The following is a 27,510-nucleotide window of genomic DNA, read 5'->3' as shown; positions in this document are numbered from 1 at the left end:
CTTTTCCTGAGACGTAAAGCTGCAGTGCAGCTTAATTAAGAGGGGAGCAGTTCTCACATAGTCACATTTTGGCTCTAGGGAGATACGAGGTCTTATGTGCATGATGGACAGTAATATTACCATTTAATCTTTAGAAGTTGCCCTCTTCATCCTCTTAGTGCTTTGCAAATAAGTAATCTTCAGGTGTGAAATAGGTGATATCGCTGATCATATATAAACCTGTCAATACAGGAAACCACCTACTACCTTGAACTGAAATTAGGTGGCTGTTAACTACCCTGCTTAAGAGGTCAGTCAGTTTCTGCATGACTTCAAAATATACAGCTTTGTGTATGTGATAATAAGGATTTGCTTTTGAGCAACTTTATTTTCAATTTAAAAAAAGACATCAAAGAATGTAAAATTTGTATTGTTTGAGAAGCTTTGGTGTATGGCAGAAGGAACAGTAATTAATTAGCTACTGTATTTTCGGTAAGAAATATAAAGGTGTTAACACACCAGAGTAGGCCTTTATTCCCTCCCACCCGCAGTTGTGAAATTAAGGTCTTACTTTTAAAAAAACATAATTTTATTTGGGGAATAATTTTTAAAATAACTTAATCAGTACTCTGGGTGTCCTAGAAAGTTTGATTAAAAAGTTAGTAATGTCTTTATTCTTTCACAGATTTGTGTGTGTTTTTTTAAAGCACAGGTAATTTCCTCATTGGAAAAGACCCTAATGCTGGGAAAGATTGAGGGCAGGAGGTGGGGGGGTGACAGAGGGTGAGATGGTTGGATAGCGTCACCGATTCAATGGACATGAGTTTGTGCAAACTCTGGGAGGTAGTCAAGGACAGGGAAGCCTGGCATACTGCAGTCCATGGGGTCCGTGGGGTCGCAGACAGTTGAGTGAGACTTTGTGACTGAATAACAATTTCCTTTTTGTGGGGTGTTGGGTTTTTTTTTTTTTTTTAATTAAACTGCTACTTCAAGTTGAGACATACTTGAAAGAGTTATATTTTAAAATGTAACATTTCTGTAGTAGTCAGACTTAAGTAAGATAGCTAAAGGTTTTCTTGGCTGTTTTTTGAACAGAAGATTTTGACATGTAGACGTATTTATGTCCCTTGACTGCTTTAGTTATTGTTTTTAAAGGGCAAAAACTTAGGGGGAGAAAGAAAGTGTAGTTTCTTCAGGTTTAACTTCTTTGGTTGAAATTCATAAGGGCATACATAATGCTTTTCTGAAAGCACAAAGTGAAATCAAAAGCTCAACTCTTCAAGGATTCTCAGTTGTCAGAAACAGAAAAAAAAATGAATGAATGGTTTTGCCTTGTTCCTTTGTAGATTTACATTAATTAAGCTGTGCCATTCTTCATTGAGTTGTAATGCAATTGATTGTAATGAATCATTGACTTTTAGAGGTGGCAGGGACTTTAGAGAATTCTTCCGGGAGGAAACTGAAGGGAAGAGATTATCATCTGACAGCTAATGCTAATTTAATCACAGTATTGTTCTACCTGATATTTTCTGGGTTGGTTTGAACTGACAGTTTAAATGAGATCTGTCTCAGTGCAGGTTTGGTTTTTGAAGCAATTCATTTTTTTCCCCCCTCTTTCCTATCCTGGATAGTGATTTGATCTACATGCAGCTGTATCCTTAATTCTTTAAAAGAAGAGAGTGCTTATAAAGGAGTTCTTCAAATGGAAACAACAAAGGGGTGTTTTTTTTTTCTTCAAAATTTACTGTTTGCTGATTTAACTTTTTTTCTTTGTTTCAGATTGAAGTGAGATTCAGATACATAACTCAACCTTGTTAGAGGGCTTTTTAAAAAATAAAGAGTTGATTCCTGCATGAGAGCAAGTTATTGCTGCTTACCGTTCAGAGACTTACAGGTGCTTGCCTGCATTGCAATAAAGGACTCATATATTGAGCAAGACTTATATTTATCTCTTCGTTTTGGAGAGCCTAATAAACTGTTATTACAGTTTCTCTACTGACTTTCAAAAGTTTTGAAGTTTGAAAGAGACATCTTTAAAATTAATACAGCATGAGCACGGCCAGAACAGAGAACCCTGTTATAATGGGTCTGTCCAGTCAAAATGGTCAGCTGAGGGGTCCTGTGAAGCCCAGTGGTGGCCCTGGAGGAGGGGGCACACAGACTCAGCAACAGATGAACCAGCTGAAAAACACCAACGCAATCAATAATGGCACTCAGCAGCAAGCACAGAGTATGACCACCACTATTAAGTAAGTGTTAGAATAAATAATAAACACACTTGGGGGACCAAGGAGATATATTTCGCTACTTTGTTGTTGACTACTTTATGTATACCATTTTAGTTTAACCATTTTGATTTGAATAGAGGACAGTTGACTGTTTATGGTCAGTAGGTATTTGTGATAGAAGAATGTCTCTCTGTCGTAATTAATTCAGGTTTGTTAAGTAACAAACATAGGCACGGATAATATATATTAATTTTTTTCATAATGAGCTCAAATTCATCTTGTTTTTGCCAGTATGGCTTTTTTTCTAGTGTGATAACTTGACTTTATCCTAGTTTGAATGGCAGTTAAAGCCAATCTTAAAGACCTGTCCAGCTTTCTGAACTTCAGAGGTACTCAGAAAATTTATCCATAACTTTTTTTTTAGTCTATGACGCTTTGCTTTTCTGTCCTATTCTATTTATTTTTAAAATACGCTTTCTCCTTTTACACCTACACAAAATAATTAGCAGTTTATATCATAGGGAACTCAGGACTTCAAACAGTTTGGAACACATCTCTGAATAGTCCCAAACCTCTTTGAAGACTTTTAAAAACTAAGAGCCTTATTTTACTACGGAATATTTTTCTTTTAAATTTGAAAGCATTTAGGCTGTCATCTCAACTGATCGGCTTCACTTTGACTTTTCACTTTCATGCATTGGAGAAGGAAATGGCAACCCACTCCAGTATTCTTGCCTAGAGAATCCCAGGGATGGGAGAGCCTGGTGGGCTGCCATCTGTGGGGTCGCACAGGGTTGGACAGACTGAAGCGACTTAGCAGCAGCAGCAGGCTGTTCTCTTTAAGTGTACACTTTAAAGTATGTGAATGGTGACTATGATTCCAAAGAATCAGTTTAATAGAAAATTAAGAATCTTGACCCATTTGGTATTTGTGTTTGTTAAGAATCTAGCTGTGTAAGTTGATTTAACCTGTAGAAATGTGATGAAACTCAAAAGTGTGTTTTATTAAAATCAAAGTCTTTTCCATGCTTAAAAGAAGCATTTACTAAAGAAAAATAGCCCAAATTTTCAACAGAATTCATTTGGTCACTGGGAGAATTGACATTAATGCATATTATTATTTTTGAGGTGAATAATTAGAAATAAAAAATGTTTTCTAAATTGCAGTTTGTCTTGACAAAATATGAATATACTAGCAACAGTTAGTCTACTTTTAATTTGAAACATAAAGCTGCATTATTCCATTTTGAGAGCATTTTCTGCTTAAACTGATTTGAGACTGCAGTGGATTTTGCCTTTTTTTTTTTTTTTTTTGCTCTTCTTAGATAAATAGCTTTTTTCCAATTCTGTGACTCTTTAAATTTCAGTTGAAATACCATCTCTTCTGTGAAGACTCCTAGATCCCATGTCTCAGAGATAGTTAATACCTGTCTCTGTTAGTTAATCTCTCATTAAAAAATTTTTAACTTTCTAAGATGATGATTTTTTTTGTGGGAAGATTTTGCGTTGTATCGTCTGCATCTTTATCCACTGTTTAGTGAATTTGACAATGTGACAAGCTGTCCTACTAGGATGTTCAACTGAAAATGCTCAGAGACTTTGGTGTGGTATTATAGACTGGGGTGAAAGGCTTTAGAACTCTTGGATTTGGTGGCAAATAGTTTCCTGTGATAGAGTATCTTGGATTATGTGGGATGAAGCTTTAAGTAAAATACGTCCTTATCTTCCTGAATGAATACTCGAGATGTTTGGGGGGGGGCTTTAATTTTGAGCTGTTATCATTAAATCAGTGAAAATTTAAAAGACAGTTGAAAGCATTGTCTGCTTTATTGACAGTTTTTTTTTCTGTTAGATGCTTTGGATATTATATTACTTGAAGTTTTTACATGACCAAAAAGAAAATTTTTTATGTTTTCTTTGTTATTTTCTTTCATGGTTTCAAGCATCCCCATTAAAGAAGATTGAGAGATGTTTTTTATTAACAGCTAATTTTTCCAGGCACTGTGCTGCATGCTTTATAGAAGCTATTTTATATAATTTTTATCTCTTTATATATGAAAGAATGGAGATTTAGAAAAGTAACTGTTGCAGGGTCACAGAACTGATACATAGAAGAGTCAAGGCTTGAACTGAAGTCTGAAACCTTATAGATTCTTTGGTTTTAACTAGTCACCGGGAGCTACAAAATCAGATGCCTATAGGGGACTGCCAGAGAAGGCAATGGCAACCCACTCCAGTACTTTTGCCTGGAAAATCCCGTGGACAGAGGAGCCTGGTAGGCTGCAGTCCATGGGGGTTGCTAAGAGTTGGACACGGCTGAGCGACTTCACTTTCGCTTTTTACTTTCATGTGTTGGAGAAGGAAATGGCAACCCACTCCATTGTTCTTGCCTGGAGAATCCCAGGGACCGTGGAGCCTGGTGAGCTGCTGTCTGTGGGGTCGCACAGAGTCGGACACTACTGAAGCGACTTAGCAGCAGCAGCAGCATAGGGGATTGCCAGATGAGAGGGGACTTGACCTATTTAAAGGCATCAGGTGCTTGATTTTAAACTCCAGTTACTAATGCCTATCAAACTGTTGCTATGCAGAAATTTGGAACCAGTGTTGCTGCTAAAGCTTCCCCCCCCCACAAGAAAATCCAGAATCAACTTTATACAAAATATCCTAGTTTTTTAACGTTGGCAACTTTAAATGAAGCAGTACTGTTTAGGTCAGACAAAACACATGGGTTACCAGTTTTGAAAACAGTTGAACTGTATACAACATGCTTCTCTTAAAGAGGATGGATATCTTTTTTCCTTCCATTCTTGATTTTTTAAGTTCTCCCTAGATTGTTGTGCTTTGTAAGAAAGAGGATTTTTCCTAGAGTTGTTTATCTCTGTTGTTACCTGTATTCTTAAGTAAATGGCAATACATTAGTGTGCTTTTTAGAAATTATCATCAAGATGAATTACCTTTGTATTTTAGAATAGTAATGCAGTGAACTCTGATACTTCAACTTTATTGTATTCTCTCTAGACCTGGTGATGACTGGAAAAAGACTTTAAAACTCCCTCCAAAGGATCTAAGAATCAAAACTTCGGTAAGTTGGTTGTAACATTCAAGTGGAAAAATGATGTGGAAACTCTTAAAAGTGAAGTAGTTACTTGATGATGACAGTAGGCACTGTATGTTTACTCTTAAGTAAGTTTAAGTGGTTGAAATTGTATAGCTTATATATGATTAATTGCCAAAAATTTCCACTATTTGGAGGAATTGGTAATAATGTGTATCCATATTAAATGTGTTTATACATATGTGTATCTTATCTCACTTGTGGAACACATAGTTTTCATGGCATTTTCTCAAAAGTCTCTTTTATTTCTGGAAGTACAATAAGATTCAGGTTAGGTTTTATCCACATTTTGTTTGTGGATGAAAAACTGAAGTTGAGAGGTTAGTTCTCTTAGCCCAGCAGTGTCAACCAAGGGTGATTTTTGTCCCCTCGGAAGCATTTAGCAATAAGTTATCACAGGTGAGGATATGCTACAGGACAGCCCCCTTAGAGCAAACAATATTCTGGCCCAAATGTCAGTGGTGCTGGGCTAGAAAAACTCTGGTTTAGACTAGGATGTTTGTAGGCAGTGCATGGTAGAACTAGGTTTTGACTTTACATCTTGTGGTTTACAGTTCACAGCATGGTACTTATTTAGAAATAACAGTATTCCATCACTCCCTGGAAGAAAATGACCACAGGGTGGCTGTTCTTTCCCTAAGACATAGTTTTTAAATGGCTGATTTGTGTTAGAGTGGCTGTTTTTTTGAAATACTTGAACTGTAGATTAGGACAGAGAACTAATCTGCATATATATTTTTAAATAGGATAAAAAGTTAGTCTCTCAGACACTTTCTTAAACATGGTAATTACTAAAGGAACACAGTTGTACTTCATTCTTTTGATGTTTTTGTTTGACCAGGATGTGACCTCCACAAAAGGAAATGAGTTTGAAGATTACTGTTTGAAACGGGAGTTGCTGATGGGAATTTTTGAAATGGGCTGGGAAAAGCCATCTCCTATTCAGGTATATTTCCCCTTTTTACCTCCTATGTAATGTTATGAATTAAGTGTCGCTTACTTTTTGATGGTTTAGTGAACCAGTATTGCTCTCCAGTGTGTGTGCACATGTATGTATGCTTGTACATGAACACACACTTTCTGAACCTTAAAAGGGTAAGTTATAAAATCATGGCACTTCGTCTCTAAATGTTTCACTATATATTTCCTAAGAATAGGGATATTCTCTTGAATAAGCATAGTAGAATTATGTTCAGTCAGTTTAATGCAGTATTTCTAACTCATCTGTCATTTGTAGTGTGATTTTTAATTAGGTCCCAAATTTTGTCTTAAAGTATTTTTTTTTCTTCTGTACAGGACCCATCCTAGGATCAGATATTGCATGTAATTGTTATATCTCTTTTAGTAGTGAGTTTCCCATGCTCTCTTTTTTGGGGGGTGGGGGGTGTCTTTTATGACATTGACGTGTTAAAAATAGAATTCCCTTCCTTTTTTTATTCCAGTAGAACATTTTTCATTTTGAGTTTGTCTCCTGTTTCCATGTGATTTGATTCAAGTTATGCATTCTTAGCCAGAATACTGCAAAAGTCACTTTTGGAGTTACAGTGTTCATTTATTCCAAGGGTGATTTTAATTTTGATTACCCTTTCAAATGGTATCTTGATTTTTATATTACATAATTCTGGCCCTGCCCCCTCCCCTTGAAACTTAAAAACAGTCTGTGGGGACCATTTAAGGCAATGCCGATATACTGTTCATCAAAATTTCCCCCTAATTCCTCCTTGATGTATCTGTATATTATCAGTGTTACTTATAAATTCCTTTTCTATTAAATGGTATTTTGTGCTTGAATTGTCCCATATTTGGCCAGTGTGAGCTCCTTCAAGCCAGTTCCTTTGTTTTTGTAATGTGCCTCTTTCATTTTTTCCTCTGATAAACTATTTTGTAAAGCAGTTTTAAGTTTATAGCAATTGAGCATAAGAGATTTTTCATAAATTCCTGCTGACATTCATGCATAGGTTCCCTGATTATCAGCATTCCCCACAAGAGCAGTTTTTGTTAAAACTAATGAACCTGTGTTGACATTATCAAAGTCCGTAGTTTACAATAGGGTTCGTTGTTGATATTGTGCATTCTGTGGGTTTGAATAAATGTATAAAGACATGTATCCACCATTATAGTATCATACAGAATAGTGTCACTGAACTCTGTGCTCTATCTTTTTACCTTTCCTTCCCCCTTCATTTTTCTTGAGCACTTCCTTTTTGGTGGTATATCATGATGCCAAGCTTATCAGTACAGCTACGCTTCCCCAGCCTCAGAATCAGCTGTTTTCTCCAAAGAACTCGGATTCCAGTTAGTTGGGAATAGCATTAGAGACCAAGATCTAAACACTAGGTGTACTCTTTCAGTGGAAAGAACAAGGAAATATATGTATATACACACACATGTATGTAGACCTATATACAAATTTGATGTGTCTTTTGTCTTCACATAAGTTGAAGCTATCAAATCCAAGCTGTACTCAGGACAAACTCTGTGACATCATTGAGCACTTTTTCATTGAACAACTATGTGTCAAGTGACTTAGAAAGTGTTAGACCCTGAGGGTGTTACGATGAACAAGATAAATAGGGTTTCTGCACTCAGAGTCTGATGGAAAGGACTGCTAATTACACAGGTAATTTCAGTGTGGTATAATGGGCACATATATGTAGACATTAGGAGAAATGGAACAACCTGGAAGAAATGATCCATGTTCCAAGTGGAGAACTAGAATAGTGATTGCCTAGGAATGAGAGTGCCTTTGTGGACAGGCTGGAAGAATTTTGTTGTGGTTGGAAAAAGTATGAAGATAAAGTTATACCTCATTAGGCAGTCTGAGTGCAGAGACCAAAAATATTTCGGAATTTGCTTTTTTATAATGTAGCTCCTGTTAATCTGTTTTATCTGTAGGAATGAAAAGTTTTATGGGTTACTTTCCTACTGAATCATTCCACTTTGTAACTCTTAGCAGGGTGTGTGGCAGCTAATAGGCCCTCAGTTGTATTGTTTTGATGAAATTATGATTAACAGATGTCTGTAGGTGAACTTGGTCTAGAGAACTGTTTGAAAGTACTAGCTTTGCATTCAGGTTGCCCAGGTTGAATCCAGCTCTGCTGCTTTCCAAGTTGATTATTTGAGATGTCTCTAAGCCTCAGCTTTCTAGCCTATAAAGTTGATACAGCAGTGTATACCATAGGGTTGTTGTAAAGATGAAGTGAGGCAACTCATGTTAGTATCCTTAGTACAGTGGCTAATAAGTGATAAATGCTCAATAAATGTTACAGGTTTTTATTTTATGTAGTATATCAAAAAATATGGCTCATTTAGCAGACTTAATTCTTGATGGACCCTTAATATCTCATGTTTCACACCTTTGTATTAAAATTTTAAATTCACTTTGTTATTTGCATCCTGTTTGATATAGCATATAGGCAAGTAACTCTCCAGCCATTTAACCAGTCTACCATATGGCTTTCTGTAAATTAGAAATTAACTCCCTCACAGGATTTTTTTTGTGAGGACCAAATGTAATGTACAGACATACCTCGTTTTACTGTGCTTTGCTTTATTGTATTTTGTAGATACTGCATTTGTCTTTTTGTTTTTTAAACAAATTGAAGGTTTGTGACAACCCTGTGTTGTCAGATAATGGTTAGTATTTTTAAAGTATTTTTAAATTAAGGTATGTATGTTGTTTTTTTACACAAGGCTACTGCACACTGAATGGACTAGAGTATAGTGTAAGCGTAATTTTTGTATGCCCTGGGAAACAAAAATATTTGTGTGACTCACTTGATTGCAATGATAGAAATGAATCTGTAGTGCTACAAAGTGTATTTTGAAATAGCAAGCACAGTATGAATCTAAGGTATTATATATACCTGAGACTGCCATTCACATTGACTTTTCCTGTAGTATTGCTTTGTCTGAGAATCCATGGAAAATAAAAGATAACATGTTTCTTAGACTCGGTGTAACAAACCATAAATATTAGGACTTAAGTAATAAGAGATTCTCTAGTGAAATCCAGCCTCATGACTGGCATTCTTCTACTGTTTTTATCTACCTTTTCTCCTTACTTATTTTCTTGTCATTGTTTCCACCCCACCCCCCACCCCCCTGCCAAAATGTGTCTGTTGTCTTATGTAGTACTTAGTTTTACCATGTTATCCGGGCATTTTTTTCCCCCTCCAAATATAAAAGCCTCTTGATGGGTGTCACCTCCTTTAGAGATGAAACTTGGTTGCACTTTGGGTATGGTATAAGATTATTGGAAAATTAGGCACTTAAAATCTTCTTTTGAGAGTATATAACTTTACACCAACAAACTGGAACCAGATACACTACAGATTGGTTCCACACATCTTTCTTTGGTACAGCCATCTGTGACTCTAGTTCTAGGTCTGAATGCTATGCACAGTAACATAACCATGCCATTTTAAAGGCATAGCTCTATAGTAACAGGCTTTTTTGGCGTACCTAGGAGTCTACTGTTTTATTCTGTTAAACATTGCAAAACCTTATATTAACTTGGAGATGATTGAAAGATGACAGCTCTTGCTATTTCCAGACTTTAGGCACAACTTTTGAGGACTTTATAGATAAGAAGGTGATGGAATAGCAGGTAGTTAATTATTGAGAGAAAAACAGAAGTTAACTTCTGTTGGCAACCAAATTTCATATCAAGTTGGGAATCTCATTATTTTGAGGAATTATTTCATTAACCAAGTCTAGTTAGTCATTTATCAAATTTATAGTTAAGAATTAGAACATTCTTAATTCTTTTGTAATTCATTCCTCCTGCTAACACGAATTTACTATGGCTAAAAGAATTGTTTTCCTAAATTCTCAAAAATGCATGTCTTCATTAGATACTGTGGTAAAACTGGAGTATATTCCTTAGGCTGGAGATAACTATTTTTGAAATTACTGTCTTCCATCTCCTTTTTTTTCTAGGGAGCAGTAGATACCTTAATCATAACTGCCTCCGCAGTATCCATTTTGTTCTCTCTGAAACCAAGATTTAAGTTCAACTGACCCTAGGAATTAAAAAGCAGTTGGTGTCTCCATTTAGCTGCGGAAGTTGGCTAGACTATCCATCAGGGACTGGAGAGAACGCAGTTCCTCAGAAAAAAGTTTAGGGTGCTACTAAGAAAGGGAAAGTGTTGGTCTTTCAGTCGTGTGAGACCCCATGGACTAGCCTGCCAGGTTCCTCTGTCCATGGAATTCTCCAAGCAAGAGCACTGGAGTGGGTAACCATTCCCTTTTCCAGGGGATCTTCCCAACCCGGGGATCGAAACCTGGTTTCCAGCACTGCAGGGAGATTCTTTACCATCTGAGCCGCCAGAGAAGCCCTGAATGCTGAAGCTGCAGCTCCAGTATTTTGGTCATCTGATGCGAACAGCCAGCTCATTGGAAAAGTCCCTGATGTTGGGAAAGCTTGAAGGCAGAAAGAGAAGGGGGTGTCAAGAGGATGAGATGGCCGGAGGCATCACCGATGCAATGGAATGAGCTCCGGCAAGCTTAGGGAGATGGTGAGGGATAGGGAGGCCTGGTGTGCTGCAGTCAGTGGGGTCACAGAGAGTTGAGCAGGACTGGGTGGCTGAACCAACAGCAAAGAAAGGGAAATGGATGCTAGGGTTATTAAAGCACAATAAATACATAGTGGCTCAGTCCCTAGACCTTACAGTGGAACTGGAACACGGACTTTGGAGAGCTAAAGTGTCAGAATCAGACATACCTTTAAGTTCGTGGGATTTTTTTAATTTTGGGTTTTTGTGTTCTGGTGGTGTTTTGTTTGCTTGTTTTTTGCCTTAGGGTATTGGTCACAGAAATACAAGTTTACACATTTTAAGTAATGCAGTTCAGTGGGTTTTTTTTTATTCAGTTGTGCAGCCAATTACTACAGTCAGTTTTAGAACATTTTCATCAAAAAGAAACTTAGTAGTTACCCTTCTTCTCCTTGCTCTGAAAGTGAAAGTGAAGTCACTTAGTCGTGTCCGACTCTTTGCGACCCCGTGGACCGTAGCCCACCAGGCTCCTCCATCCATGGGATTCTCCAGGCAAGAATACTGGAGTGGGTTGCCATTTCCTTCTCCAGGGGATCTTCCTGATCCAGGGATCGAACCCAGGTCCCCCACATTGCGGGCAGATGCTTTAACCTCTGAGCCACCAGAACCCCTCCTCGCTCTAAGCAACCACTAATCAACTTTCTGTCTGTATGGATTGACCTAGTCTAGACAATTTTATATAAATGGGATTATAAAATACATGCTGTTTGTGACTCAGCTGTGGCTTTTTGACTTAGCATATTTTAGGATTCATCCATATTGTAGCATGTGTCAGTACTTTATTCCTTTCTATTGCTGAATAATATTCCACTGTATGGCTATACCACATTTGGTTTATCCATTCTTCAGTTGGTAGAGTTGTTTCCACTGTTAGCTATTATGAATAATGCCTTTTTGAACACTGATGTATGTAGAATTTTTTGTGGAGGTATTTTCATTTCTCTTGGGTATATACCTAGGAGTAGAATTGCTGGTTCATATGGTAATTTTTTATCTTTTTGAGGAACTGCCAGACTATTTCCCAAAATGGCTATATATTCTACTTAGTAGTGTATGAGGTTCCAGTTTCTCTTATTTGCAGACCTAAGTTCAAATCCTGATTCTAGCATTTCTTGCTTAATCACCTTGTGCAAAACAATATTGAGGACCCATTTTGCCATTTGTAAGACAAAAAGTAACCTAACTTGAAAGGATATAATTAACATTAAGTATCTAAGTGTAGTACCCATCACAGTAAGTTTTTAAAATTTTTAGCTTCCTTCCTCCTTCTCCCTGGCAGTTCCCCATGACTTCTCTTGAGTTTCAAAGCTGTCTGAATCTGGCTTGAATTTCCTCACTTCGGATTGTTTAATCTTCCTAGCAAACAGTGATAAGAGACAGTGAATATACTGAATTCTCTGACTGCTAATCATAATAGCCACCATATGAGACAAAGTACAGTGCATCTTAACTTACAGGCTAGCTAGCTTACTTTGTTGTAGGCCTATCCTTAAACAGTTTCTGTTTCTGTGGAACATAAGTCCTGTCAAAGAGCAGAGAAACAGAAGTCAGTGGCCTTTAAGCCATAATGTAAACCCCAAAAAGGAATTAGGATACCCCCAATCTAATTCTGTCCTGTCTGACTTCACTGAGGTATCTTATCCTTTTAAAGGACCTGACTCAGGAAGTCACTGAGAGACTAAAGTCTTTTTCTGCTGTCAGACTGAGTTGTATACTGGTAACCTGTTCAAAAACCATAATAGAGATTGAACCCATGTGATAATTGGCCTTCGGGACAACTGAAGATTAATAGAGTTGACTCAGAGTTGTGGCTCAAGGGATAAAGAATCTCCCTGCAAAGCAGGAGCTGTAGGAGACATGGATCCCTGGAGGAGGAAATGGCACCCTACTCCAGTGTTCGCGCCTGAAAAATCCTGTGGACAGAGGAGCCTGGCGGGCTACAGTCCACAGTGTCACAGAGAGTCAGACACGGCTGAGTAACACATGTGGTCAAGCAAGGAAGGATTTAAGACCAGAGGGTCAAACCAAGGCTTTCTTCTTTGACCTGCTTCACCCTACATAATAAGCAGACTGTTCAGTGCTGGCTGTCGGAGTAAATTAACAGAGTATTGTCACTGAACTATTTTCACAGTTGTTCTGGCAACAGTGTTAGTTATTCTGATTATATGGAACCCATCTGACCCCTATGATTGGGGTTCTAAAATAAGTGTCATGGTAGGAAATGAAAGTCATGATGCTTATGACTTGGGTATTTCTCCAGTAACAGTTTTAAATTGCTAGAGATATTTGTTTTGGTCATTAGCTCAAGCATAGAAAGAGCTAATTACAGTGATTGTGAATATTTTTCCTAATTTATTTTTCTAATTTTATAGTTGTAGAAATTAAAATTTTTTAGTTTTAGAAATAGAAGTGTTCTGCTTCCTCTGTTCATACCTGTTTTACCTTTTTTAATTTCTCTCTGTGTATGTATATTTAATATTTAGTAATTGTTGAGAATCCTTTGGTATTGTCTAGGAAATTTGCCCTAATAAGAAATATTATCTTCTGCAAAACACTCATGTCTGCAAAACACACGAGTAAGCCAGATTTGAAAACAAGAAGTCAGGGCACATCTCAGGACAGAAGTTGGCTGCGAGACAGACATTGGTCATTATGTAATACAATTTTAAAAAAAGATAGGACCCAAGACTAAACTTTTCCATCTGAGTCCTGTTTATGTAGAAATAAAATTGTCCAACCTACAATTTTTCACTGTGGTCAAGTTGGTTTACTAGTCTCAGAATATCATATAGTCCTTCTTTTGAATATTGTTTGTGCTGTTTTTTCTTTGTTTTTAATTGCAAAATGTCCTTCGCTTATTTTCCCCTGTGTGTTTATTGTGTCAGCCCAAGTTCCTCCTCTTTTTCTGTTGTTGATGCTCACACATACAAACTCAAAGGTTTTTATTACTAAATTTAGTGTGTATTTTATGAGTAGTTCTGATAAATGTAAGTTGATACTAATGGTGATGTTGACTGGTACTGCTAATTTATTTGGTCTTTTGTAAAATACTTCAATACCAAGGAACTTTGTATACTTTCAGTGTGTTTTAGAGAAGAACTCGCCTATGTACTGATTTTATTCACAAGTAATATGCATTGTTCCATCTCTTCTAGGAGGAGAGCATTCCCATTGCTTTATCTGGTAGGGATATTTTAGCTAGAGCAAAAAACGGAACAGGCAAGAGCGGTGCCTACCTCATTCCCTTACTTGAACGGCTAGACCTGAAAAAGGACAATATACAAGGTTGGTTTAAACTATAAATGCTGATTTAAATCTTGGAGCTGTATAGAAGATATTACCATCTTTTCTCAGTTGGAACTTAAATCATATGAAATTAGTATTTACCCTTTTCACAGCTTATGGCCTAGTTGTCTTGTAAAAATGATTCCTAACTTTTAAAAAGAGATTTCTAGTTTTTAAGGTTATTTTGCATATTATACAGTTACTACAACATTCCAGTGAGATAGGCAAAATAAGAATTATTGTCCTGTAGATAGGGAAAATTAAATTGTCTGAAATAGATACTTAAAACTATGGAACTGGAACTAGAATGTTTCTTGTGACAGCTGTGTCTGCAGAGTTCCTTGTAAAAGCAGGAACTTTTTCTCTCTGAAGCCTTGTGGCTTGGGGATTTTAAAATCTTAAGTAGTATGGAAGAGACACATTTCCGTAACTGTACCCAGTAGATCTATGTTTTCACCTCTAAAGCTTTTTGTAAAGTTTTCAGTTTTTTTCTCCCCATGGTTTCTTGATCTATAATTATTTCTGCCATCTTCCTATTATGTTCATATGATATAAGTAGAACTGGGCAGCAGGAGTTTCCTATTTGGGCATTTTGACTAGTGATCTCTTACTAAAATACTAACAAATTTTGAGTTAATAATTGCCAACTCAAAGAACCCTTTAAGGCTTTGTAACCAGGAAGAGTAGAAGAATTGTATAGCATTGTTACTGAGGAGAAGTCTAAATCTGGTACACTATAATAGTTTCTTTTTTTGAAATTTATTCATTTGAGTGTCTTGATTACAAGGGGCAATATTTCTATAGCTTCTTAAACTCTTAAAATATGGCTTTTCCCCCCTCCTCTCTCCTTTTTTCTGTTTGTTGATATTTTCCAGCAATGGTGATTGTTCCCACTAGAGAACTTGCTCTACAGGTCAGTCAAATTTGCATCCAGGTCAGCAAACACATGGGAGGGGCCAAAGTGATGGCAACCACAGGAGGAACCAATTTACGGGATGACATAATGAGGCTTGATGATACAGGTAAGAAATGATTGGATACAAGCTGGCTTGCTGTCTGTAATTTGACACACAAGTGTTTCAGTAATTTATTAAAATTGTTTTTAAAATAGGGAACAAACATTGCAGTAGAAAAATGAATAAAGGAAATGACCATTTCAGTCAAGAAGAAAAAAATTATTTTAGTCATTAGAAGGATATTTAACCTTACTAGTAATTTTTTAAATTGCATATAAAAACAGTAAATTGATATTGTACCTATCTGATTGACAAGATTAATTAAGATTGGAAAGGCTAATTAGTAATCCAAAATCACTGCAGATGGTGACTGCAGCCATGAAATTAAAAGACGCTTACTCCTTGGAAGAAAAGTTATGACCAACCTAGATAGCATATTCAAAAGCAGAGACATTACTTTGTCGACTAAGGTCCGTCTAGTCAAGGCTATGGTTTTTCCAGTGGTCATATATGGATGTGAGAGTTGGACTGTGAAGAAGGCTGAGCGCCGAAGAATTGATGCTTTTGTACTGTGGTGTTGGAGAAGACTCTTGAGAGTCCCTTGGATTGCAAGGAGATCCAACCAATCCATTCTGAAGGAGATCAGCCCTGGGATTTCTTTGGAAGGAATGATGCTAAAGCTGAAACTCCAATACTTTGGCCACCTCATGCTAAGAGTTGACTCATTGGAAAAGACTCTGATGCTGGGAGGGATTGGGGGCAGGAGAAGGGGATGACAGAGGATGAGATGGCTGGATGGCATCACTGACTCGATGGACATGAGTTTGAGTGAACTCCAGGAGTTGGTGATGGACAGGGAGGCCTGGCGTGCTGCAATTCATGGGGTCGCCAAGAGTCGGACACGACTGAGTGACTGAACTGAACTGAATATGCATTTGTGAAGAAATTTGTTGTCTTGCAACATAGGGGTATAGATTGATAAAATCTCTATGGTGGGCAATTTGGCATTATGTTTCAAAATTATACATGTATGTTTTTAATGATCTTTTTTTGAAGAAATGATTGGACAAATGCAAGGTTGTCCACTACAGTGTGGTTTGTAGTACCGAAAAACTGGAACAATATCAGGGAAATTTGGCTAAATATATTGGGATATAGACTGAATGGAATGCCACATAGCCATTAAAGAGTGCAGCTGATCTGTATTCATTTTCATGAAGAGTTCTCCATGATAACATTATTTAGTGAAAAAAAGAAAACAGCAAGAGTTGAAATCCATTTAGTTATACATTGAATTTTAGTCAGGATTTTATATATGATTGTTACTTGATTAGTTTAATTACTGTATTCTTTATACTGCCTTGTTAATTAAAAATGATCATCTTACTTGATCCTGTTACAGTCTTCTGCAGACCATTGATCTATTAATAGATTAGAGGCAAGCTGCTGTATCACGACTGAAGTGACTTAGCAGCAGCAGCTATATCAAAAGTTCGGCATACTTTTTGTTTTTCCCTGGGGGTTTCCCTCAGACAAAAAACTATGTTCCTTATTTGGAACAGGTGAATTGGAAAGCTGTAGCCCACTGCATGCAGAGGTGAAACTAACTGGTATTCTCTAGCCAACTGAAGATGAGATGGAAATCCATATTCTAAAATACATCTTGGCCTCTTTGTATTATTCCTACAGCAGTGTTTCTGATACACTATGTATGTGATAAACCTTTACTGTATCCTTTTTGCCCCAACTAAAATTAACGAAAATACATGTTTTCTAATCTTGTGTAGTGCATGTGGTGATAGCTACCCCTGGAAGAATCCTGGATCTTATCAAGAAAGGTGTAGCAAAAGTTGATCATGTCCAGATGATAGTATTGGATGAGGTAACATTTTTTTCATTTGGAAACATACCATTCTGTACTGATTTGGCTTTGTTTATAACTGCCAATGAATGAAGGATAACCTCTTTGTGTTTAAGACCTTCTAGTAAATTCATTACTCTTGTTGGTTTGTTCAAAATAACTTGCTTCTAAAACATGTTTTGCCTTTTAAAAGCAATAGGTGATAGGTGTTTATAGGAATGATTCAGCCTTGTGTCTTTTTCTTAGGGAAGTCAGATAGTTTATTTTTATTTTGCACTGAGAAGTCATTGAATAACCTCAAAGCCAAGGCCATTCTACATCTGTCTTCATTCTGTGATTGATCTTAAAAAGCATGTTAAAAAAAAGGCATCTTAAAAACCCCTCATTTAACATACTCAATTTGGTATTGTTTGGTTTTTTGTCTCTGTTATATGTGTTCTCTCACCAGACTATAAGTGCCTTTTGAGAACTTAGCTCTGCATTCTTGGGACCTAGCAAGCAAGTGTTTTATATGTATATTCAATCAGTGTTGATGTTTTGGGTTTTTAAATTTTTAATTGAAAGATAATAGCTTTACAGTGTTACATTGTTTTTGCTGTACATCAGGCTCCAGGCTTCTCTCCTTGAGCACCCCCACACCCCCCAGTGTTGATGTTTTGAAATGAAGTTATTTTCCTATTTGGTCTGTTTTAAGATAACTGGATCCGTTTCCTCTTGGTCTAATTTGAAACAGGTTTTTATCTTTGAGTAATGAGAGAGCACATTTATTAGTGACTGTGTTAGCACTAAGTGCTTTACATGTTTTTTCATTGAATTTTTACAACAATCCTATAAGGTAGTTATCCTATAAAGTAATTCCTACAATAAGAAGACATCTTGATTTTTAAATTGTGGAAACTGAAATAGAAGTTAAGAAACCTCCCAACATAGATAATAGCGAAGGAAGCAAGTTTTTTGTTTGTGTGTGTGAGGGGGTGAAGTAGAAGAGGATAGCTTTTATTATTTGCCAGGCAAAGGGAAACACACCCTCCTTCTGCCTCAAAAAACTGTATCCCTGACAAGTTTTAAATACAGGTAGTTTAATGATGTAGCCTGTACTTCTAACTATTATACCATAATGTCTCTTTAATGGAAATCACATTAAAATTTTTTATGAGAATAAGGATTATGTCTGTCTAGGATTTTTTTTCCCTTAGATCAGTATTACAGACTTTCCCTTTTTTTGTATCACTGAATGTGTCTTGGTGCCTTTGGACTATATAGTGTTTATAGCCAGGAACATTCTGTGAACTCTCTTGCTGGAATGATTGATTCCTTATTAACAAAAAACCTTAGACATGATTTCATTGTGTTTAAGATCATCTTCTCTTTGTACTGCAGGCAGATAAGTTGCTGTCACAGGATTTTGTGCAGATAATGGAGGATATTATTCTCACGCTACCTAAAAACAGACAGATTTTATTATATTCTGCTACTTTCCCTCTTAGTGTACAGAAGTTCATGGTGAGTATAAATCTGTACTTAGAAGCAGTACCTTCCTGTTGGCCATGAGTATACCTTTATCCATAATTATATTACTGGTGTATATTTTATGCTGGGTTCAAGTTTTAAGATACCGAAGTATTTTGATTTTTATTTGTTCATTAAGCTGGTGTCTGACATAGCCATTGATGCTAGATAAATTGATTACAGCATAATCTTATATTTAAAGTACAAAATAGTAATAACTTAGCTGTATATCTGGACATTAGATCTCCCATTTTATGGTAAAGACAGATTATATATTTTAAAGAGAGCCGCATCCCTTCAATTAAGAGTTTATCAGACAGACATGTATGAGGATATATTTTGAGTTAAAGTTTATTTAAAGAAATAAACTCTGCTTTAACTATGAGACTTTTTTTTTTTCCCCTTCAGAATTCCCATTTGCAGAAACCCTATGAGATTAACCTGATGGAGGAACTAACTTTGAAGGGAGTAACCCAGTACTACGCATATGTAACTGAGCGCCAAAAAGTACACTGCCTCAACACACTTTTCTCCAGGGTGAGCCAGTTAAACTTCAACTGCTGAATGTTATCCATTCCTTAACCTCAATAAAACAGTTGTATCAGTTTTCTCACCATTTTCAGTGCAGGAAAAAAAAAGTCCTTGGTTTTTCCTAAAAGGTAGTTTCAGTTGTTAATCTGAAGCTAATACTATATGATTGACAGGTCATAGGCACTTTTAATTTGATTCTAAAATAATTTGACCTTAATTACAGGTAATCCCATTATTCTCAGTAATTATAATTGTTCTGTTGTAAGTAGATCTGTTTTTGCAAGTTTGCCTACTTGCCAGAATTTTCTTGTCACCCTGAAGTCAGTACTCAAATGCTCTTTGAAGACGCATGTGAAAAATTTGAGACTTCATGCTGTTTATCCCTGCCCTCTTGTTTGAGCTCAGAAATGAACACCCTTTTCACAGTCTAATGCCACATTCCCCACTTTTTTTGTGTTTTTTTCTTGATTCCACTGTTTTAAATGGCTCTTAGGCATAGTGCTGACATGTTTGTTGTCCAGTGCTCCTAAGAAGAGATGATGTATTAGATAAACTTCATAAAGACCTGAGTTATCCAGTGATGTTGGCCATGAGTAAATAAGGTGTCTTTAAAAAAACAGTAACACGTGGGGTGAGTTCCCTGGTGGTCAGGTGGCTAAGACTCCACACTCTCAATACAGGGGATCTGGGTAGATCCTTGGTTAGGGAACTAGGATCCTGCAAGCCATGTGGTGCAGCCCGAAAAAACTCAGTAACATGCATAAAACCAGATTATCTGTTGACCCATTGATGAAAAAAGTTATGAGTTCCTCACAGGAACCTAACCCTCTATTTCCCCTGGAAGGAGTGGTCATATATTAACTGTGCTTAACTGCAACTACTACTAAATGCATAGCACTTAAGATTTTTATAGTTTTGCATCTCCTGTGTCATGAGATTATAATTCTTAGTGTTTTCAACATTTGTTTGTCAATATTTTATTTTCTAATGTCTTTTTTTTTTCTCTCTCTCTCCTGTGCTCAGCTTCAGATAAACCAGTCGATTATTTTCTGTAACTCCTCTCAGAGAGTTGAATTGCTAGCCAAGAAGATTTCTCAACTGGGTTATTCTTGCTTCTATATCCATGCTAAAATGAGGCAGGTGAGTGTAAAACTTGTACTTGCATAGATTTTTTTAAAAGCTTTTTCTGAATATTTCTTGAATTTTGTTTTAATGCTCTTCCAAGTGCCCTGAGTTTAAGAATAAATTACTGTTCAGTAGGCAAAGGACCCTTCATTTTAACTTCTCTGGGGTAAGGTTTCCTAACTATAAACAGGGGTAATCGTATGTACCCTTAACTTCACAAGGTTTTAGGAAGATAGAGATTGTGTATGAATGAATAGTTTGTCAGTTGCCAAGCATAATAGAAATGTGAGATTTTATTCCCTTCCTTCCCCATAATCTTGGATTTGGGCTAGTGTTTAGTACAGTAACCACTAGCAACATTAAACTATTTAAAATTTAGTCTTCAGTCATACTGCATTTCAGATGCCACTTTAGTGTGACTATCAGCCACAGTTTTGGAAGGTTTGTAGAAAGTTCTAGTTTATCTGTGTACCTTCTCAGGTTCATCTTTTTCTCTTTATTGTTTGCCTTTAGAAAAAGGATGGAATCTGTTTCAGAACTTGATTTAACAGAAAATAAATTCAAAACTATCAACATATTGTGTTTGTGCTAACATTGTGAAATTTCATGATAGGAAAGCAGTTTCTGTAGTCTGACAGGTTAAGAACTTAACCAGCTCACGTATGGTTTTCAAAGAAGCTTATTGTCATGGATCAGGTGCCATCATATAGGCACCTAATTTTAAAATTATCACAGGAAATGATGTATAAAATTGAAGAGAATATTTCAGAGTGGAAGAACATTGCATTGAAAAGAAAGACCAGTTTGCCAGGTGGTAGATTCCTTGATTTTGCTTGAGTTTAGTGTGTTTTCCTTTTTATTTAACTGAAAAGTAGTTATTTTTCGCTTTTATATATAATAACTGAAAAGATAAGTAGTAGATGTTTCAGTTAAGCTAAACTTGTGGCATCTTTGAAACATTTTAGAAGTAAATACAGTGAAAATTGTCACTTAAAACCCACTCCTGCAAAAAAAAAGAATACCTTTAAGAATTGAGATAATATGAATACATTTATATTTGTTGCTTATTAATTCCCATGGGAGACTTTTTTTTTCCTACCTTTTTTTAATGTATATTGAATATGCCTCCTTTCTCATTCATAAAAACAAATTTGGATATAAAGAAACTGCTTGGGTAGGAGTAAAAAATGATGGAAATTTGGAGGCTTGTGTGAGTTGTAATCAAATAAACGCATTGCTTTATTCCTAGGAACATCGAAATCGTGTGTTTCATGATTTTCGAAATGGCTTATGCCGCAATCTTGTTTGCACTGGTAGGTATTTTCTATTCCTTTACCCATTGTTTTTCTTCCTAGTTGTGTTCTTTCTCTGTCCTGTCCTGCAGTGAAGCTGCTTACATAGTCAGCTCCCTCTCCTACCATTTCTAGAATTTCTGAAGTTGAGAATGAGCTGTAGGTAACTTTTTTTTTTTTTGTAGTTAAAACTTTTGAAGTCAGGTTCTGTACCTGAAACTGCAGAACACTTATTTTGGCACTCCTACCTAATCTCTGCCTATTAAACCAGTTTTGGAGTTTGTGTATTTTCTGAATAGTTGTAGCATGTAGGAATGAGTTCTATTTAGCATATGCAGAATGAATTATGTTAAGAAACTATGTTTTGAAAGTTTATCATGGTCTTTATTTTGCCAGAATCAGACTAGTTTGTGCTCTGGTGTATTTCACTACATAAAGAAAAGCAGACTGGGGGTGCATGTGGACAGTTGGATTCAGTAGCCTCCTGTCTGTACACTGGGAATATAGTCTTAGTATTGCTACTAGGTTTATAATCTAAACTAGGTTTCTGGATAGAGGGAAGAACCTAGTTTTTTGTTTTTTAATTTTTGAGCTATACACAGAGATAAATACAGAAATGCATGGGTTCTGAGGGCTGACGGTAAAGTTATATGCAGACTTTCAACTGAGACCCTAACTCCTGATTTGTTCAAGGGTCAACTGTACAGACAAGTAGAAGGGTGCCATTTGCCATTAACCATTTCCTAATTTGAGAATGAAAAATACTTTTTCTTCCCCTAGAAAGAATTCGTAGTACTTACAGAACTCATATTGTTACGAATTACTGCTGTGGTTACATGGTTTTATTTTAAGCATTAACTTGCTGAGGCTGCCCTCAGATAAGTTTTTGAAGTGCCAGTGCTTGCTTCTTGCTCATTTTTCAGAACTGTGGGCAAATACATCATTAAATAAGTACTGAACATTTATGTGTAACATGTATAAATACATACAAAGTACCACCCCTCTCAAGTAGTAGTTGTTTAATCGGAGATAAAAAGATGACATTAAGAACCTCGGGCTGGGCCTGCAAACTTTTTCTGTTAAGTCCATGTAGTAAATATCTTAGACTTTGCATACTATGTGGTCTCTGTTACAAGTAACTTGACTCTGCTGTTCTACCTCAGTGGCAGTATATTTAACAAATGGCCGTGGCTATGTGGCAGTAAAATTTGACAAAAATGGGCTTTGGGCTCGATCTCCAAGGGAGTAAAGGAATTTGCAAGTGTGAGGTATATACATTAAATAACCCTAAATTTTCATAGGAGAGGGAAATAACTAGCTGAGGTGATTTGAGAAGATATGGAATTGTAATTTATAGTCTATAGATGAGTTTTAGACTTGGATAAGAAGAAATATTTCGTTAGGGGCCTGGCATAAAAAGTAATCTAGAGATCGCTAAGAAGATAGTTTAAAGAAGTATAGTGGGTGAGGTTGGTATAGTCGAAGTTTTGAAATGTGTTACAACCAGAATATAGAGCAGAGGACTTTGAATGTCAATTTTAAATTTTGTCTGGAGACAGTTGAAAATAACAAGTTACAAATTCAAACCAGTATATTAGAAATACTTGTTTGACCATCATGGGTTATTTTGACGTGTGGAGCTGAGAAGTGCAGGGAAATCTAGTTATTAGCTTATTGAACTTATTGGAGTTGTGTCTGCATGTATTTGTCAAAGCCTAAATTAGCATAATTGTGGGACTGGAAAAAAGTAGAAGGGATAGTCTTGCATATTAGCTTACCTCAGACCTGTTATAAATCATTCAGCAGAATGGGATGAAAGAATTCTGAACAAAGTATAAATTACTGCTGGTAGATTGCCTCTTTTTTAAAGTATTCTCCCTTATGCAGTGAACTTTAAAAATAATTTATTAACTTTGGATTAAATACTTAAAAATAGAGTGAAGAAAATTGTACTTGGGAGTTCGTTTGTGAGTGTATAAGCTTTTTCAGTCATCCTTGATTTGCACTGTGTTACCTCAGAGCAGTTTTTAAAACTTTGATACAACACTGGGAAAAGGTAACCTGTGAACAGAAACCTGCTTATGGTTAATGTGCATGAGAAATAATGCCAATAATTTACAGATGCTTTTGAATTACTGCTTGAAGTGAGTGAAGCTTAGGTTCCTTTAGAAATGTTAAAGAGTATTATGACACCAAATTGAAGGATATAATGGAGCTTTGTTTTTGTTTTAAAGATTTGTTTACCCGAGGTATTGATATACAAGCTGTGAATGTGGTAATAAACTTTGACTTCCCAAAGCTGGCAGAGACCTATCTCCATCGTATTGGAAGATCAGGTGAGGAAAAGGAAGATGTTCTTTGTGGAAGTCTTTTGAGACGTTTAATCACTAAATTTTGTTCCTTTTGTGAAGTAGAGTGTGGTAGCAATTAAAATAGTGAATTTAAACTTGGTTTTTGATATATCAATTTCTGATTCTTCCAGAACATTTTTTTTTTTAAGTTAAAATAACCTGATGCCTAATTTAAGATTTACAAATTAGAGCCTTACTTTTGTAACTCTGCTGTTTGTATTTTATACTGTGTATTTTGGCAACTTTTGACACTGTTACTTTAGGCTGTGAATAATGAGTGGCACTAAATAAAAACATTAATCCTATGTGGATTTGCCACTTACAGACTAGTGCTTGCACATTGACTCTCATATTTAACTCATTAATTAGAATTGTTTTTTCTTAGGTCGCTTTGGTCATCTTGGCTTAGCCATCAACTTGATCACATATGATGATCGCTTCAACCTGAAAAGTATTGAGGAGCAGCTGGGAACAGAAATCAAACCTATCCCGAGCAACATTGACAAGAGCCTGTATGTGGCAGAATACCACAGCGAGCCTGTAGAAGATGAGAAAGCTTAACAAGCAAGTGTGTACCTGACAAAATAGCCAAGTAAGCATAATGTTTAAAGGAAGGAGATTAAGGTCCTCTTTCCCCCAGGGGGAATGTGATGTCCTACCATATACAATTAGCAATAAAAGGTGAAATACTTCTTGACATAAATGGCAGTAAACAGGAAGTATCTCAGTTGAAGTGATCTTATTGGCGAATCCATAAATGCAGTTCTTGAATGCCATCTTCCTAAGTAATATATGTGAACAGTACTTAAGACAAATTCAGACTTCTAAAATAATAGAAGCAAAAAAGAATTAGCAATTTTGAACATGAAAATATTTTTGCTCTTTATCACTCAGTCATCTATTAGCATTCACTCTTAATTTCTAGTGGGTACCTAAATAGGTTCAATTATCTGTAAAACCTTATTGCTAAAGGTATAATCAGGTTGTGAGGATAACTGCCTTACTTTAAATGGCCACTGGTCTCCCGTGCATCCACCTTTTCATCTTTTGTTGACTATAGGACTCTGGAAGAAATGCTTAAAACAAGGCTTAATTAACATAGGAAAAAACCCTCCAAAACAGCCAATATTCCTGTAAGGAAAATCTGATTTCAGAGATGATAGTTTCCAAATTAGCAGTGAACATTTTACCCATTATTTTTAGAGTCTCCAGATTAACTCTTCACTTTAACCTTTTTATCCTAATTTACTTGTCAAACACACAACTCTTGGACAAAAACTAGCTCATGTATGCTAGTACACTGACAGGCTGTTGAGTTCATACAGGATTTTAAAAAACTTTTTAAAATTGTTGCAGATGACTACTGCCTGCTACCAGTACTTTTAGGATTTCATTCTGTCTCTGGGATGTCTAGCGGAAATTCCTTAATCCTGAGCTGATGGTATAGTGTGTAAAGAGGCTCAGTAGAAGCTGTTATGGAGAGCATTTGGGATGGATTTGTGAGCGCCTGCTTCACGTGTGCATCACGTGTGTGTGTCCTGTGTGTGTGTCCTAGTTTATATGGCTTACCAGCGGTAATTTTAGGTTTCTGTTTTCTGTAGGCTTTGACAAACTATGGAAGGCTCGTTTGGATCTGTGACACATCGATTTTGGGGGGAATGCTCTTCTCTTTGTGGGTTTTTCATCTTCTTTTATTTTGGAACTATGAAGACTTGAGAGCTCAGACATTTCTTCTTTTTTTAAACTGGTGAAGAGAAAAGCTGAAAAGGAATTTACCTTTTTTGTTCCACTTGTTTGCACTGTGTGCTGACTGAACATTAGTTGCACTAACTGCTGGTTTTTAAAAAATTTTTCTGGGGAAGGGGGGACAAAGAAGGAAGAGAAAGAAGGGGAGAAACCCTAAAAAGAGAAGAACCTTGATGAACACAAGCTTGTCTACGATTTCAGAATTCTCCAACAGCTGACTCTTGAGTGCATTTCAACTTCTCCCTGGTTACTCATCCGTTTTTAAGCCTGAAGAGCTTATTACTTATTTGTGCGAAGTGCCTTATGCTATGAGACCATTCAGAATATCATCTTTTAGACACAGCCCAAGGAATCAACAATAGTATTTTTTTTTCTTTTTTCTTTCTTTTAAAAATTTTTGTCTTTTCATTTTGGTTTCAAGTTGAAGTCTCTCTCTTCCCTTTCTACCCGATACTCAAGCCCAGGGCTGGAAGATGAAACGTATTAGTAATGTTAAACATCATTTTCTTTTTCTTTATGTGGAGGAGTTGATATGCAACTGCAGTTCATCCGCACTGTAAATACATGTATTTAACAAAAAAAAACAATCCCAAGTGAAAATTTCTTCTGGGCTGAGTAGATGCAACATCATCGCTCCCAAAGGAAAGAGCAGTCTATCATCGCAGGAGCCATATGACAAGCCTTTTGTGCTCTATAGCAGAACACTAAAGACTGGTTTACATACGCCTCCATTAGCGGTTATGGCACTTGATGTGTAGACGTGTCAGAGCCTTTGACCCTCTTTCCTCTGTGGCAGAGCGTGTCCCATAGAAAATTGGGTGTGTATACTTGTATAAACTTTGTAAATAGGTTTTTTTTCTGGGTTCATATATATATATATATACATATATATATATTTTTTTTTTGGATGAAGGTTGCTGGGATTAAGGGGATTAGAGTGATTATGGGAGCAGCTAAAGATGAGAGGGGCTCAGTTTTCCGCAACACTAAATCTAAAAAGTATTTTGGCTTCTTACTGTAGAGAGCAGACCTCTACAGGAATCCTACATTGGAAAAGAGACCCAGAAGTTGGGGGTTCACTGCTGCCACACTGTCTCATATAGTACCTTTGGAGTAGGCCTGACAGAGAGAGCAAGGAAGCTTCAGAAACCTATAATTCAAGATGTTATTTTTTTTGAGACGTTCTCTCTGATACTGTTCCCCGCCAGCCTTTTTTAAAAGTTTGAGAAACTTTTCAAGCTCTGCAAAAGGGGACAAAGAATTTGCCTTGCAGTGTGGGGATATGATTGAGCGGCAGTGTCTTTGAGCAGTATATGTATAAAGCATGGATTTGCATTTCAGAATATTAGCCAGTACCAGCTTTGGTAATTTTAGCAGTTCTGGGGCTTACTTTCTGTGGATCACCTCCTGTACTTTTATGTGTTGCCCTCTGCCCACCTTGATACATAAACTTGCAGGAACGGGCGACCCCTGAGAGCTGTTAACTTTCATGCTACAGAAAGCTGCTTGCCATCCTCTTGCTTTGTGACAAGAATTATCTGTCATTTTGCATTGTAAATTGCTGGCAAATGCTTTACAGTCAATAGTGTTGCTTTAAATTGTGCCCCTCCCAACATGCTTGATGTTTGGCCTGATCTCCAGGCAAAAGGAGTGAGATGAATCAATACCAGTGAACTTTTTTTTTAATGTTTTTAATTCCCTTTTAACCCAGTATACTAGGTCAATCAGGAGGCATCTAGGATTAAAAAAAAGAAAAAAAGAAAAAATTAAAAAAAAATTGGTTTCCATTTGTCATTGTCTTTTAAAACCCTAAAATATTCCAGGATATGTCTTACATAAACTTTCATGCTTAACTCATCTGGATAAAGAAGTCAGTTATTCAAAGTTGCTTTTTTGACTCTGCCTAGTTCTAAGCAAAATTATTTGTAATTCCAAAATTCCTTGAGGATCAAAATCCTGCAGATGCCTCCTGATAAG

At 36.5% G+C, this 27,510-nt stretch overlaps 1 protein-coding gene across 10 annotated transcripts in view; it reads left to right on the top strand.

Moving 5' to 3' along the window:
• The window catches only part of DDX6 (DEAD-box helicase 6), a 29,252-nt gene extending 2,097 nt beyond the window's left edge, over positions 1-27,155 (top strand). For 5 of the 10 annotated variants that reach the window (XM_069554166.1, XM_069554164.1, XM_069554162.1 and 2 more), the window contains 13 exons: positions 1,759-2,228; positions 5,226-5,289; positions 6,164-6,268; positions 14,033-14,162; positions 15,038-15,184; positions 16,906-17,000; positions 18,360-18,482; positions 18,897-19,025; positions 20,043-20,159; positions 21,394-21,457; positions 23,671-23,772; positions 24,173-24,379; positions 25,389-27,155. In XM_069554166.1, the coding sequence (XP_069410267.1) occupies positions 2,029-2,228; positions 5,226-5,289; positions 6,164-6,268; positions 14,033-14,162; positions 15,038-15,184; positions 16,906-17,000; positions 18,360-18,482; positions 18,897-19,025; positions 20,043-20,159; positions 21,394-21,457; positions 23,671-23,772; positions 24,173-24,348 (1,452 nt within the window). In that variant the 5' untranslated portion in view covers positions 1,759-2,028 and the 3' untranslated portion in view covers positions 24,349-24,379; positions 25,389-27,155. The remainder of the gene's footprint in view (positions 1-1,758; positions 2,229-5,225; positions 5,290-6,163; positions 6,269-14,032; positions 14,163-15,037; positions 15,185-16,905; positions 17,001-18,359; positions 18,483-18,896; positions 19,026-20,042; positions 20,160-21,393; positions 21,458-23,670; positions 23,773-24,172; positions 24,380-25,388) is intronic. The other 5 variants (XM_069554170.1, XM_069554172.1, XM_069554168.1 and 2 more) reach the window with 1 other exon arrangement.
• The last annotated feature ends 355 nt before the right edge of the window (positions 27,156-27,510 follow it).

This window comes from Ovis canadensis, chromosome 15, assembly GCF_042477335.2.
Source record: "Ovis canadensis isolate MfBH-ARS-UI-01 breed Bighorn chromosome 15, ARS-UI_OviCan_v2, whole genome shotgun sequence".
Taxonomy (NCBI): Eukaryota; Metazoa; Chordata; class Mammalia; order Artiodactyla; family Bovidae; genus Ovis; species Ovis canadensis.
The sequence above is the reverse complement of the archived record's forward strand: the minus strand, read 5'-3'. Positions and strand labels throughout refer to the sequence as shown.